At 43.2% G+C, this 16,073-nt stretch overlaps 1 protein-coding gene across 4 annotated transcripts in view; it reads left to right on the forward strand.

Moving 5' to 3' along the window:
* The first annotated feature begins 2,893 nt into the window (after window positions 1-2,893).
* SCUBE1 (signal peptide, CUB domain and EGF like domain containing 1) overlaps window positions 2,894-16,073 on the forward strand; it is a 193,070-nt gene continuing 179,890 nt past the window's right edge. For all 4 annotated transcript variants that reach the window (XM_039720961.1, XM_039720986.1, XM_039720979.1 and 1 more), the window contains exons 1-2: window positions 2,894-3,032; window positions 5,751-5,873. In XM_039720961.1, coding sequence (XP_039576895.1) covers window positions 2,945-3,032; window positions 5,751-5,873 — 211 coding nt within the window. In that variant the 5' untranslated portion in view covers window positions 2,894-2,944. The remainder of the gene's footprint in view (window positions 3,033-5,750; window positions 5,874-16,073) is intronic.

Raw genomic sequence — 16,073 nt, forward strand, 5'->3', positions numbered from 1 at the left:
ACCAGGAAACCAAATAATTCTGCAGAGGCTGTTCTGTCTTTTCAAAACTGTCTTTTCAAATTTTGAAATGGTGCATATCTGTGGGAAAATGTGTTCTGAAGGTGGGAGTACTGTTCTGCAGCCACAATTCTATTTGTGCTCTTGCCTGATATGCAGCTTTGTATGGACTTTCTATTATGTAGAGATGGATCCTGTTTTAAAATATAACTCTTTTATTATTAAACATTATTATTATTTTATTGGAATAGTCCCCAAAGCTTTAAGGGCATTAGTGTGGAAGAATATTAGGAGCCAATTAACATCCTGCCCAAAGGTTTTGAGACACAGCTAAAGTACTTTGGTAGAGAGCAGAAACACTGGAGGTGCCCCCTAGGCTGGGTTGGCTTCACCTGCAGCCCAGGGCAGCTCTTGCTTATCCCCCTTATCCAGAGCAGGTTTACAGGCATGAATCTGGCTTTTACTGTCCACATTGGAAGAAGCTGCTTAGTCATTACTTCTAAAATTTAATTTTTCATAAAATCATTTTTGGAATTGACATAGAGATTATGTTAGATTATTATAACCAATCACAAGGACATAATTACAGGTGGAAAAGGTGGGGATCCACAAGGATCCCTTTTCTAAGATGTGTCCCTTAGCAAGGAAGACTGAAAAGACCCATCTGGAAATATTCAGCCTGGCATTGTAGATTATATTCTTTATTTTATGTAATAATCCTGATTTACAGTTCAGGCCTTCTTTAGATAAATACAGTACTTTTGTATTTCCTCATGTATTCTATCTGTCAGGACCTTGGTAAAGGAAAAACACAACAAGCTCACTAGAAGAGGGACAGCTGATCTGAATGATCTATAGCTTTCAGTTGTATGCCACCCTCAGAGAATATGAGGACATATATAAACAATGTGAGATTTCATCAAGGGGACCTCCTTTCCTGAGTGCCATATAGGTATTATGGACTGTAAATGTGTAGAGTCAGGCACAAGTGTGGTGATTTCTGTAACTCAACAGCTGCAGCTAACACGATACTTACAATGCATGGCAGAGAGCAAGTCACCAAGGCAGTGGAAACGTTTTGCTGCTTTAGCAAACTTATTTATTGTACTGTGGCTTTTTAAAAAGTTGAGATAGTAGATTTTTAGACTAGTGAACTCCTTCATGAAATATACAATTTTTTGATTATTTATCCCATTACAAATTTTAGTATGATACCATGAAATTGAACGAAAAGGCCAACTGTGAAATATTTAAAAAGCAACAAATGGGGGAGGGGTTTAAGATTTAGCCTAACTTTTCACCTAGGACAAAACTCCCCCTTCCAAAAATCTTGGAAAAGAACGGCCCTTGGGTGCCTCTGCCGTAACGGTCACGAGGTGGCGCTCCAAGGCACCGTGTGGTCCCTCTGGGGACCTCCGCGGCACGGACGCGCCGTGGTGTATCCATGGAAGACTCGGGCATGGAATCCACCGCTGCACCTCAGCCGGGTCACACACACAAAAAAATAAGCGTCCGGATTTAAAATAGCAATAGCCCTAACCCCACCCCTAAGGGATTAAGGACGGGAATGCCCAAAGTAGAGGTGTAAACACGCGGAAAGCAAACAGCTTTGTCACCGTGCAGTAGTGGCTTAGTGTTATTGGAGAATAAGGACCGTGGTGTGGAGTTTTACTAAACACGCAGCTGGGCTGAGCAACTTTTCTTACGTTTCTTTCCCATCTCTTCAAGCTTAAAAGTACTTAATAGTCCTACTTTCTGGGCAAGTGTATTGTACTGACATATATGTGTATTTGGGAGGAACTTGTCAAAAAGAAGCATCAAAGGCTATGACAGGGTGTATTTATCTTCCAGACAAGTGGAACTCATGCACGACAGACAGACAGCCTCCCAGGGGAATTGGGAGTTGAAACTCCTAACTGCCATGAAGTAAAGGGGAATTACTAAAGTAGCAAAGCATTTCAGCGGTGGGGTACCTGTGAAAGAAAGGTGGAAAGCGAAGATGGGCGGCACGGCCATAACAAGGGATGCCTGACAGCTATTTCAGTCCTTTAAAGACAGTCTGAAAGAGTTTAGGATCATGGAGCTAGCCTCGGAGGGGAGAAATATCTCATGTTTGGGTTTCAAAGTGAAGGACTTTCACCTCCAAGGTGCTGGTGACTTTCGGGAGAATATCTCCCCGGGCCGGCCCAGGGATCCCTTCAGGAACCGCGGTTGACCCGAGTGAAGGGCTTGGAGGAGAAAACCTAGGGCTGGAAAGGCACACTGACCTCCGCAGCAAAGCCCTTAAAACCCTGGAGGAAGCCAGCGTCTGATGATAATCCGTGGCAAGCGGGAGCGGAGTTAGCCGAAGTTAGAAGATAGGCAGGGGAGAGGGAAGAAAAGAAAGAAAGGAAGAAAAGGAAGAAAGGAAGAAAGAAAAGTTGTCTTTTAGCCTGAACCCGAGAAGGGTGAAGGATCCCTGGCCGGGGTTGCCAAGGAGATGGGCAGTGTGCGCCGGCCTGTCTGCCCTCACAGCCGCGGCGTGGGGGTGTCCGTCCGTCCGTCCGTCTATCCGTCCATCCCGTGGCGGCCCCCGCCGCGGGGGGGCGCAGCGCGGAGGGTGGCGATGCTGCCGAGTCCCTACGCGGTCCCTGCCTATCCTACCTGCCGGGGCGGCAGCGAGCCAAGCCGCCCTGCCACGCCGGGCAGCGCCGCACGCCCCGCCAGTAGACACCACTCGGCGCAGGGACCGGCTCCCCGCCGCCCGAGCACCCCCTCCCCGGGGCGGCGGGGAGCGAGGGCAGCCGCGGGCGCGGCTCTGCCCCCGGCCCGCCCCGGCCCCGCCCCCGCCGCGGGAGCCCCGGCGAATCAGCGGGGCGCTGTCAAGGCGTCAGCGCCGGCGGCTCCGCGCGGCCGGCCCCGAGCGCGTCCCTTATCGCAGACAGGCACCGGGGATCGCATCATTATCATGGGCACTGTTTGCTTTTCGCGGCGCTGCTGTTTGCTTTTCGCTCTCGCCTGGGCCGGCAGGTTGGCGGGAGGCAGCGGGGGCGCAGGTAAGAAGAGGGGGCTCCGCCGCCGTGCCGCCTTCCCCAGGCGCGGGCGGCGCGGAGCCGTGGCCCCGGGGGGACCGTGTCTGTCCGCTCTCCTCTGCCCGCTGTACGGTATTGAGGGGGAGGTTAATTCTCGTAGCGCCGGGGGTTTTGGAAGTTGCGGTGGGGAGGCGTTTTCTCGTGTGTTTGACACAGCCGGAGCCGAGGGATTTCTGCAGGGAGAGATGGGGCAGAAGAAGTTAGTTTCCTTAAGTGCCCACGAGATAAGTATGTGCTGAGCCCTGGAGACTCCGCAGAGCAAGCGTCGACTGGGATATCTTCACAGGTTTTCCTTGTCTGCGCATTAACCCAAAGACCTGGTGTTTTTAACACGGGCCCTCCTATCAGTTTAATAGCTCTGATTATACTTTGTCTTTGCTTCGGTGTATAAAAAACCAAACCAAAAATCGAACACCCCTCAATCCTATCTGCTTTAGAATGTTGCAAGCCCGAAGTGATTTCTGAAAGAAATGTATGCAGGTTTTGAAGTTGTGCGAGGAGAAATCTTTTAAGGTGAAGTACGAGCGGGGACAGGCGTGGGGGGGAGGGAGGGGGGGAGGGCGTGGAAAAAAAATCCTTGTTCCTCGGATAGTGTTTAAAAGTAACAAAATGAACGAAGTCAGCCTAGAAGTTCTTAAAGTCCCAGTAATGCAATGTGAGATGTGGAGCAGAGCAGAGGCTCATACTTGGTTTTGCCCTTTCATTTGACTCATTGGCATTCACGCCTGACTCCCAGGCATCCTCTGGTTGCTGTGAAATGTCCCCCTTGGCTCAATGCAGTTTTAAATTTTGACGGCATTATAAAGAGTCCAGCTGTCACTTTTGCTGATCTTGATGGGAGGTGGGTGCCGGTTTAATGACTCGAAAAGTATGAACCAAAGCATTAAAAAAACCGCAGAGAAAACCCCCCAAAAACTTCTTTTCTCTTTGTGCTTGACTGAATCTGTGCCTGAGCTGGGCAACACCTAAGCTAAGTCATGTAAATCATAACTAGATCTGAATTGGCTCAGCGGTAAAAATAAACGAATGGACAAGATAGAAGGCAATAGATTACAGCAGCTCTGCCTTAGTCCGGAAAATTACGACGCTCGGTGTTCTGTTCCCCTCTTTCTTAAAAAAAAAACCAACCAAAACACACACACAAAAACCTCTACAACAACAACAATACAGAGTCCAGGCGATTCTCTGTCTGGGATTCCAGAAGTGCCCCGCGGGGCCGCCGCGGTCTGCACCTCTCAGAGAAGTTCTCTGCTGTGTGCCATGCTACAATGTCTGCTTATTCTCCCCTCTCTAAATAACCCCCTCCTGTTCCTGGTGACTTTGAAGGACCCATGTGTTATCACTGGAGATGGCTGAGTGAGCACTTCTGAAACAATTAGCGTTAGGAGTTCAAGCTAATAATAAAACTGTTTTCACTTTAGTGCACCTTTTGGAGGATCTGTTAATCTAATTGGCATGAAGCCAACTGCACATGCCTCTCGCTGGATGCCCGTCTGCCTCCCTCCGCAGCACCCCTGTCTCCTCGGTACTTCCTGGCCATAAAGCGGGGGCTGTGCTCTGTGCAGCTCTGCGGGTCCCTCTCTAGCTGCCTGCCCGTGTCCTCCCGGGAGCCCCAGATGTAGCTGTGGCGTGAGGCGGGGAGGAGTCCCCTGGGAGGCGCGGGACTGACACTGCGGCCGTGCTGACGGCCCGGCCTGGGCGCGGTGGCATCGCCGCCCTCGCGTCGGGAGCTGCGGGTGCTGGTGTGCCCGGGGACCGGCTGTGGGCAGTGCAGGGTCGTGGCAGCTTAGGCAGGGCTATAAGTGTTCCCGTGTTCCCAGCGCACCCCATCCCTGGGTATGTCGGAGTGGTTTGGTTTTTTTTCCCCCATGCTCACCTCATTAACATTCCCACGACTACCAGATCTTGTCTCTGTCTCATCCTCCTCCCTCCCCATCCTCTTTAAGTCTGGGGGAGAGAACGAATGCCCGTCACTGAAATGTTTGTAAAGGCTTCCTACTCTGAAAACAAGAAAAGCGATCTAGGTTCCCCCTTTCAGCGTCGGGCGTACCCAGTAAGGCACCCACCCGTGCAGGGGTCGGGACGGCTGCTGGCACTTTTTTCCCCTAAATGAGTGTTAGTCCAAGTAGGTGATGTTATTGCAGGTTGCTTTCCTTCACTCTACCTTACCGAGTTTCATATGGTCTTCCGTTTATTTATTTTTTTGCTGCTCAGTAGAAAGTATTAATGTGGTTTTGCTGTTCAAATATTTTTTTCCCATTCCCCCACCAGCACAGTTTATTTAAACTAGGGTCTGTCTTTATAAATTAGGAAAATCTCTGTGCTAAAACATGCAAGTGGTCTTTTTTTTCTCCTCTTATATGTAATTTAAGCATTCTCTTGTTTTATTAAGATGTGGGTCTCTAGTACCAGATTTAAACAGCAGAAGCTAATTTCTAGTGTCTAAGTATTTTATTAATAGTGCAGAAATGTGAGACCGAGTCCCTCCAGCTCGTTGGAGCAGTGCTTATAAGGGACTTGAGGAGAAGATCACGTTGTCTGGTTTAGTTATTTGTCGTAAAATGTTCTCATTTCCAGCATGACACTGAGAACGCAGGCAGGCAGACAGCTTCAAGGGGAGTATGTATCCCTGGTGTTTTGTGGCTCAGGTCTCCCTTCTTATCTGTCCCCTTGTGCTTCCAGATGTTGACGAGTGCGCAGAAGCTACGGATGACTGTCACATCGACGCAATTTGTCAAAACACACCAAAATCCTACAAATGCATCTGCAAGCCAGGCTACAAAGGGGAAGGGAAGCAGTGTGAAGGTAAGGACCGATCGGCTCCTCTCCTGTCTGTTCTCCCCTCCCTTCTTTTATTTGTTTGCTCTTTGAAAGCTTTTGTAAATAGCTGAATTCCTGAAACGATTAATGCAGATTTACAGCTGCTTAACCTCAAATCTGGGTGTTTATTGGCAAACATCCCCCTGCTGCTTTTGCTAATTGTCCGGCACCGCAAATGTTGTGCCCGCCAACCTGCTCTTAAGAGTAAAATGAAAAAGGGGGTGTGAGGGGCTGGCGTTCTCTGGTAGCACCAGCTCCTACTGGGCAGTGGTGGGCCTGCTGCCCCTGGGGTTGGAAGCGCCGCGCCAAACACGTGGGTGTGGCCCGGGGATGGGATGGGCCGGACCGAACCCGACCCGACCCGACCCGACCCGACCCGACCCCTGGCCAGCAGATGGAAAGGACTTGTTTTCCCCAGACAAGTTACAGGAGGTATTTTTCTGCACCAACTCAGACAGGACGCTGAAGTTTGATTCTCTTTGACTCTCTACATGTGTCATGATTGTATAGTTCTAATCCTCAGAACATTATTTTAAAAGGAAACACTTCAGATTATTGTGCTTATAACAGTCTTGAAAAAACTTACTTTACTTCTCTATGTCCTCACATCAATCTTGTAATTGAAAAAGATCTAGCAGGTTTTATTAGGCTCTATGTACACTTATATTTTGGATTTTATGCACTTCATCTTGTCTATTGAGTCTCAGTGTAGGGATTCTCTGGTGAAAAGAACAATTATTGTAATCACAGCAGAATACCTTACAAATAAAAGATGCAAGATTGTTACTTTTTCCCACTTGTAGATACTTAGTAGGAATAATATTTTCCTTCCAAGTTTCTCTCATTCTTTCTAAAAAACATCTATTGCCAGTCCATTCAAAAGATTGAAGACCTAGAAATTAATTTTGTCTACAAAAATTTGAAACCACATATTATTCTTCATGGACCTCCAAAATGTTTGTTCAAATGCCCTCTGAAAGCATTTCTGTGGTTGTCATATTTTTCTGTCTTGGGCTTAAATTGACAAATTCTGATTTTCCGCCTTTTGGTGCTCTAGCATCTCTGAGCTGCTGTTCCTCTGGAAGCTGGATTTTCTTTCTTGCAAGCAGAATAATCATTCAGCACCAGTTCTTTCTCTATTCATCCCTTCCAGGGAAAGAACTGCAAAAATGTACTCGAGGTCACAGCTGAGGAGGTTACAGCATTCCCAGCATTGGTACTTATTGAATTGGTTTTCTTCATTAAAAGTTTCCTTATGCTTTAAGTATTCATAGTTTAGTTGTTGAGCTCCGTTTAGCTCTATAGACGTTGCTTATATTCATGCTTGTCTAATACACATATATCTCTGCCTGACTTGCCTTGGCTCAGTAAGAAAAATCCCAAAAATCACAAACTCAGTAAATAGTAAAAAGCAAGAGTGATCCTTGTAATGATGTGCAGAATAATGGAACATCTGTGTCTGATATCAAACTCATATCGGATAGAGTTTAGGTATCTGACAAGCCTGATGAATAAACTGGGCAGACTGCAAAACTGCATGGATGTTCAGCATTAGTCAGGTAATGTAAGCTGTCTAAACCAGATGTTACTGTGCATGATATTTAACTTCTTTTCCTACAATATTATGTTAACAGTTCTAAAGATTTTGCATTGTTTCCGTGTCTTAAATTGGTAATTAATACCAAATTTTGGTAGAAGCAGAAAGCTTCAGACAGGGTCAGTGGCAGGTTTAAGATCTACCTCAGGCCTGCTGTACATGGAGGGTCTATTTTGCATCTTGATGTTAGGTATTCAAAACCTATAGAAATAAACAGTCTAGCTTAATTGATTGGTATTTAGTATTCTGTCACAAGACAGCCTCAGTGATCAGCTGTTAGAAGTTACCTTATAAGATAAAAGTGACTATTAACAAAGATGAAACCCACTGGATTGTTTTTGTTGTGCTAAAACCAAAACTGGGTCATTAAATAATTATTTTCTTGATTTTAAAGCCCAGTCGCTATAACTGGGCTTTTCAAAATAAGCCTTTTGATCAGTGAAACTAGTTACCTGTGAGAAAAAGATTTTGTACAGATAATGAGCCTCTTTAGCTAAGTTTGTACCAATCTACCAGTGTTGCTTCATGCGTGAAGAACGTTGATTATATCATAACTGACTCACTTATAGCCCAGGCTCTCTCATACAACCAGATTTTACTAAACAAGTAGGATTGCCATTCATACAATACAGTGAGCTTAAAGACATTATGCTGTCAAATTCATTCTGATAAATTTCAATGGGCTGCCAGTTTAGGTTGTATTGAGGCACAGCAATTAATTTAGAAATGTGCATGTTTGTTTATTTTAAATGGTAGTCTTAAATATTGCTTTTGTTCATTGAAAATCCGTTCTAGAGTATGGGAAATAAAATTTTTTGGATGATTCTGAGGAGCACATATTTGTACAAATGTGCCCAGTATATCAATAGGTATTTGTGTACTCTTGTGAAGTTATTTATAGTTTTCCTAAACAATGGGATCCTTAGACCAATGCAGTAAATGTGGAGCCCAGCCACTTTGCTCAGGGTTTGCTGTTGTGAGCTGAAGGGTGGGGAGAAATACATATGACACAAATATTCCGTTAAGGACATGTGGAGAACTCTAGCAGCAATTACATGGAAATGAAACATTCTCCTGACAGTTTAAGTTTCCTCAGTATGGAATTTCTTTATGAACTTTGATTTTCTCTCAATATGTCTTTTTTGGCTTGGGTTTCTCCAGAGTTTATGAAGATTAAGGATGACTTTTCAGTTCACAGATCTTTTTCTTAATTTGTTTTCTGGCTAGCTTTCTTTCCTGAACCACTTGACCTGTTTCTTTCCACAGAGTGCAGTTGTTTCTCCAGACAGAAGAGTTCTTCGTTCTTCTTGTATCTTGTCTTCTGCTTCACTCTGTATATTTCAGTTGACCTTTTTTCTTTCTTTAGTTAGGTGTCTGTTATGCTTTGTAAAGCCTCATGGTCAGCATTGTCATGATATTTTCCCATATCATGTAATATATCAATATCCCTTGAACACAAATTCTCTATCTGGCATTTTCATAGTACAGAATAATGTGTCCAACCTAGATAATCTTTAAAAAATAATTCTCTATTTCTTGTCAATATACAAAATCCATTTATTCACAATTAATTAATTTACTTGTTCTGGCACACCTGCTATTACCTAAGAAGTCTTCCCCATTGTGATTTTAGTCAGGATCTGAAATGCAGTGGACTGGATTCAACTACAGGCATGATCTTTCATGTTCCATAGGACTTTGTCCTTACCTTCTCAACATTGAATTTTGGCTTCCTCACAGGTTGATATCTCAACAAAATTGTGTCAAAGCAATGGAAATTCCAGAAAGTTCAAAAGTATTCCAGGTCCTGGGGTTCCTTATGCTTTGACAGAGCATTCCTCATCTCCGATGCAATGTTGTGTGTTTGCAGTTGTAGGATATTCTGTCATTTAACAGGGTAGGAAGGGCTTTAGCTCTCAAACCTAGCTATTTGGGGTTTTACCTGATCCTACTTCTCTGACTAGTCCAAACTCTCTATGCCCATTTTATATCCAGTTAGTGTCAAGTTTGTTTTATAGGTTGATTTTTTCTTTAGCCTACTTTTTATTCTCAATGGGACTGTAATTTCAGTGAGTTGCTCTAGCTGTTGGTTTTTTTTCCTTTTGGATTATACCTTACATGTAGGACCCTTAAGACATGTTTATTGGGACCTGTTACTTGTGAATTGTTAAACTCTACTCGGTACTTTCCCATATTGACTGAGATTTTCTTCTTGGAGCATTTTTTTTCTACTATCATTCATGGTATTTTCAGACTTTTGCTTCAGTTTTTTTAATAATTGATCTCATACAGTTGTTACAATGTTTCTTGAACTTTTTGTGCAGAAGAGAAGCATTCACAGTTTTCAGCTGGACTTTTTATTCTTTTTTTTTTTTTTAATTCTCCTGTGAAGCTTCATCATGTTGTTGATGGATTTCTTGCTGAGGGCAGCATACACATACCATGGCAAAGTGTGCTGGTAGAGTCTGCCCTGAGAGGGTGATTTTCGTATTTCTGCTCACGTTGGAAATTTGTACTATAGCAGCAGCAGTTCTGCTTGACTGCTAGGTGAGTGGGGTTGTGCAGTTCTAGAGATTTAAGTTGGTCACATGTTCATGTATTTGTAGTCTTTTTCTTAATGTAAATAATCATTCTAGATAAATAGGCAGGTGATGGTGATAATTTGCAATGAGGGCCTTTATTCTTGATTGCCCCAGTGGCGGCACCTCACTGGGTTTAAGCATGGTAAAATCTCAAAATAAGATAAACCATTCCTGCCTCAATCACAGGTATATTGAGCCTCTGAATATGTTCATTTGGAAACACAGACCAATTGTCCCTTCTGACCAGTCATTTTCATCTTCAGTAGTTTTGTGGATGTGAAGCCAAGTTTCTACTTGCACCTGTTAGATCTGTTTTTAATGGATTTTAAACAAATATTAGCAATTGGAAAAACATCTCATCACTTTCATTTAAATAATAATGATTGACTCTCCAGGCTTGACTTAATACTTCTCTTATAATTTTAATCTTGTTGACCTGTTCTACTTTTCATTTTTTTAAGAAGCTTATTCATGGTTTCACTCGTTGGGTTTTCATTTTATTATGGTCTTTGAAATAACTGTTGTGTTCTTCTCATGCTCTTCAAAAGTGAATCCAAATATTGTGACAGGGCTGCTCTGAATCAATCGACTTGGAAACACAGGACTTTCCAGACTTCTCATTTCCCAGCTCCCAGTCCAGTATCTCATACAAGAGCCCCCTTTTGTCTGCAGGGATAAGTAAGTAAGGCACTTCTGGATATCCTTTAAGTAGAACAATGATCCCATTTCTTTTAAGAGTTCCATTGGGTCCCATCAATTCACTCTCAGCAATTCTTTCTTAAGTGAGTCATCTTCACCAATGATGTCCTGGGAGAGATGAGACACTGCTGGGTGTCCTTTGGTTTCTGAAACTCGAGCATCTTGGTGCTTGCACAACTCTAGTGAGCTTAGACTTGTTCTGTCTGTCTCTGCAGAATAACAGCGATGTCACTGAATAAGGCAGCTTAAGTGACTTCTTCCTGATTGATGACTCTTCCAATTGCAGTAGAAGGTGAATTAATACTTTCAAGGACTCCCTTGAATGAGTTCTACACTGGATACTAGGTGCTGAAGCTGCTGTGCTTTCTGGGGTTACAATACCTTGACAGATGGTGTTCATGTCAGGTGTTGAAGTTCATGTCACCCTCACCTAAGGCCGTGCTTCAGAGAAGACCTGGTGCTCCGGGTTTGTGCTGCTGGGTTTTGCAGCAGCCCATCTGAGCACAGAGCAGCACACTCTGCCACCTCCAAATTTTATGGGGACTTCTATTCCAGGGTCAAATCTTCCTCCCCAGTTTGATTCACACAGATTATGGCTTTAGTCTGGATGAGATTCTGTGCTGATTTCACTGAAAGCAGCTTTCACAATGAAGCAGTACATATTGTCAAAAAATGAAGGAGGGAGAATATAAACTAGCTTCTTTAATTTGAGCTGGTAACTGCTTTTTTATTTCCTCTTTTTGGGTAGATTGATGCATTTCATTTGGTTTAGGCTGATAAAAGTGTTCACAGGACTGAATTCTGAGTCCTTCTATCTGCTTTTTTCTTTCTCCTTTTTTGTTTTAATTGTCTGGTACTATTTAATACTCAATTCTGACTTGTGAGTTTTCTAACTTGCATCAGGGGATGAATTTTCGTGGGGGATGGAGAAGTGAAGAAATAGCTGCAAGTAAGAAAATACTCCTGAGAACATTCTGTATTAAATCAGAATTTTATTACAGCCTAAGTGAATTAACAGCTTATGATAACTTTTATTTTTCCTCCTTCATGCTGCTTTCTGTTCAGTGAAAAGGGCTTTTGTTTTGGTCCGAGTTGAGCCTTTATTTTATTTATTTATTCAAATTGCTTTAGTTTCCCACCTTTGTTCAGTAGTTCATCTACTAAAACCAGAATATACCTTAGCTGGGCTAACATGCCCTGTTTAACTGCTCCCAGGGCCATCAGTCCCCATTGTGTCACGAACCCTATTGTTTTCTCCTCTCCCTTTTCTTCCCTACACTGTCCTACCTCTCAGAGCTGCTTTTTGACAGCCCATAATGCTGCTTCAGTGAATAGCTCCCCCTGTGGTCCACTTTGGAAATCTTCCATTTTAACTTAGAAAAAGAACATTAAGTCCAACTTTATTTTTCCTCTCCAGAATATTTCTTGGATACAAATATCACTATATTTTGCATTAAAAAAATACCATCCCATATGAAATATGGGTCTTATTCTTCAGCAGCATTACATGTAATTCCCAATTTGGAAAAAAATGAGTTTTTTTTTTTCCAAGGACACTTCTCTAAATAGTTGATAAGTTCCCTGTCTGCTGGATGGTCTATGGGTACTCTGGGAATTTATTTATAAAATTTCATCAGGCCCAACAGTTGCTAAGCTGCAGAACCCAGGGTGGCCTCCTGGGGTAATGTAAACTTGGTATTTAGAAGGAACTTCTTTCCACCCAGATACAGAATGTAAATTAACTGCCAGGAAAATTATAATGAAATGAGGGAGCATAAATAAAATGTACTAAGCTCAATAGGTCTGTCCTTCTTTTGTCTTAATTCATTTTACATTTGCCAGAAACTACCCAGTTTTCCTTGTTTTCCCACCCATTACCTTTACTTCTAGTGCAGTCCCTTTTCCTTGCAGTCTTCCTTATGTTGTGTACTCTGTTACTCAGCTGTCTTTTAGCCTTGTCATTTCTCTACTGCAAATCCAACTTCTCTTTTGTTCATTTCTCATGTATTTTCAATTATTTCATTTAGCTTTCCTTCCCCTGTCCTCTTAGTGGCTTGCTGCAGTTACAGCAACGTTGTTCTGAGACCCAGTGTCCCACAGTAAGACCTCTGGGCTGGGAGGACTGGCAGCTCTAAGTGCCCCTTACTGGTCCTTTCCCTTGGGTTTTATCTTTAAGTCAAAACAGCTCCTACCAACTCTCTTTTCTTGCTTTTTCTCCCTTTTCTCCATCTCTTTCCTGGCCCCCATCAGCAGCTTAGAGCTCACCTGTTCCTCAGCACGTTCCCTGCTGTTTCCACCTCCTGCAGAGCCATGGCTCTTCTCTCAGTGGTGGCTGGAAAAACGTTTTTGCCTGGCTGATTGCCATAATTTATTAGCTCCCCTTTGGTTATGGGCACTGTCTTCATGTGTGTCTTCACTGCACTGCTGAAATAAACATTCTTTTCTTGAGGCTGATGCAGGGCGTGGTCAGGGAGCCTCTGCTGGGATGATGGCAGAGGATGAATTAGGGAATGTGACCTCCTGCTGCTCCCTTGCCCAAAAAAGCTGCACTAATCCTGCTTCTGTCTCCTCTGCATTTGAGCCAGGTAGCATCTACTCTATTCATTAGCATCCATGCTGGCAGAACACGGTGGAGTAATGGGAATCATGAATGGTGGATACCTGAGGATGGTGGGTACAGCCCCTGTACCCATGGCACCAGCCCCAGGCTGTTCTAGCCGAAGATAGCTGTGAGCCTTAAATACAGGACAGGTTTGGCCAACCTCAGGCAGTCCTGGGATGGAGGATGTATGGCAGGAATCTGTAGGGAAAACATGCATGGAGTCTGGTGGCCAAAGGAGTAGTACTCCCTCTGCATGATTTAGGAAGCCCCTTTTCCTTGATGGTGCTCTTTCTTTTTCACACCAGGGTAATTGATGGATGATATTCTGTGAAGAATATCACTGAAATAATATCCCCAAAATGTCCTGTAAGCATTTCTGCACTGAAAAGTCACTGAACTGGGATATAGAGTCTGAAACTCATGGCCGGGAGAAGGTGGTAGTGAATAAGGTGAACAGATTTCCTAATCTAGTTTGGTTTCTGGAGCCATTGTGGTGTGAAACTACAGCATAAGGTTGAAAAAAACACCTACCAAGAAGGATTTTTGGAAACTTCAGCTGCCTAAATTTCAGCAGATGCCTGTTGAGCTTTGGATTTATTATATTCTTAGGGGAGGGGAAGGGGTTAATGAATTTTTAGATGGCTAATTTTTTTTTGTAAATTTTCAGCTGTAATTTGACCATCCTATTCTGTCCTGAGAAATCTCTTGAAAGGTAACTCCCTGACACCTTATTAGAAACAAAATCTGCCAGAATTAAATCTGTTGAAGCAGTAGAGGGAGATTTTTTTTTTTAACATAGCAAAGCAGTGATTTTCCCATATAATCCCTTTAGAAAAAAAGCTAACTTCCTGGGTTTTTTCCTTAGTTTGTTTTAGCATGTATATATTCATTTTAAATTTCAACTGAAAAAAATTACCTGCTTTAAAGCATATACCTTGCAGGAAAAAATGTAGTTCATACATAAATGTTTGGCAGAATTATAAGAAACTGAAGATAGGGTCTGAGAGACCCTCTTGAAATTTCAAGACTTTTCTACACATTTAAGATTCTGAGCAAAAGGAATACCCTTACATTACAGTTGGAATAATTTTTCTGTTCGAGTGCCATGAATCACCAGAGTGCTCAAGCCTGTGCTTAATCTTAAGAAACTGTTACCTTTTAAAGTAATTATGTTTAAGTGCTTTATTAAATTGAAGCTGCTGCCTTATGTTATGTTGCAGTGCTGCTTTTCTGGAGCCTGTTGAAAGTTACAGTTTTTCTTTCAGTGACCAAGGAATTAAAAAAAAAATCAGGATCATTTAAAAAGGTAATTTAAGGCCTTGATCTTGCACATGCTTTAGAACTAAACCTTGTGAAGATTGTTTGGTGCTGTAGGACCCATAGACAACTATATCAAATTCAAGACCATGCTTTCACAGCTATTGACAATGTTTTACAGTACAGCCATCAAAGAACCAAAAATATTAAATAGACAACTTTCAGATTGTTCTGATTCTTACAGTAAATATTTTAAGCGGAGGAGCTGTTGTCTGAGAGAATATAAAAGCCAATTTTCATTTACTCTCTCAGGGTGAGGTTACTCAGCTTCATACTGTCCTTCCCATGCCTTAATCTGCATGAACTGCTGTCAGTCCTTACATTTAACATCATGCTCAGAGAGCATAAAAATTTAACTGAGGGAAAAAAAACCAAGAGCAATGCATAATACCATTTTGGTGATTATTAATGTTGTTGGAGGGAATGGTGCTGCTGCAGAAGGGGCTTCAGAGAAGGGGAACCTCTGCAGAAATAGGTCTTTGTTGGGCATATCATTGCTGAAAATACTACAGGACGTTACTGCCATGCACCCCAGTTCTTGATGTTGTAAGAGGGGAACTGCACTGAAGTGCCTTTCTTCTGATTTCATTATCTGGAAGCAGAGGTCACATTCAGAACTTTCATTCTCCCTGTTGTAGTGGAAAAAGGGGTTGAAGTTAGTGGGCAATTTGCTTTGCTGAATAAGTAGGCTAGGTAATGCATATCTAAATTTTTTGGCAGCACATGCACCGAAGGAATTCGATATCTGATTTCATACCTCTAGAGATGTCAGTGTCTCTACCAAGCAGAGTTGTGCCTTTATTCTTTCTGCACGTTTCTGTTTGCAGAACTTTGTTGGAAAACGATTCCATAAAACCTGTGACTTGAAGGCATGCCAATGTTTTTCTCTAACTACGAAGCACCAAAGGTCAACTTTATTTAGAAATTTCTATTTTTTTTTCCTGATGCATTCCAACCTGTCTAAAGACGCATGTGATCAAAGCTCCTCTTTGCATCTCCTTCCTCCCCCGCCCACCACTTTTCTCTTAAAGCAGACCTAATTCTTGCTTGTACAGTGGTGGAGTTCACCTGATCTTTAGTGCAGGTCTTGGCACAGCATCCTTTGCAGAGCCAGGTGCTCTGAACGGTTCACTGCTGCTCCTGATTTGGGATTTTCCCCAGGGCTCTGGTGGTGGCTTTGTGTGCCTGGGCACACTGGGGAAAGACAGCCTCCTTTGGTTGCACTGCAGACCCAACCCAAAGCCCTGAGGGATGCTAACTGCATTATTTGGCTACTAGAGGGCAGACACAAGTGGAACCCTCTGGCTTTTGCTTGGCTCAAATTCCTAAGGGAACAATTTTACCTCTATTCAGATGGAAGTGTGCAGACGTATTGAGAGTGCAAGAAA

This window comes from Passer montanus, unplaced genomic scaffold (genome assembly GCF_014805655.1).
Source record: "Passer montanus isolate IOZ18808 unplaced genomic scaffold, ASM1480565v1 scaffold106, whole genome shotgun sequence".
Taxonomy (NCBI): domain Eukaryota; kingdom Metazoa; phylum Chordata; class Aves; order Passeriformes; family Passeridae; genus Passer; species Passer montanus.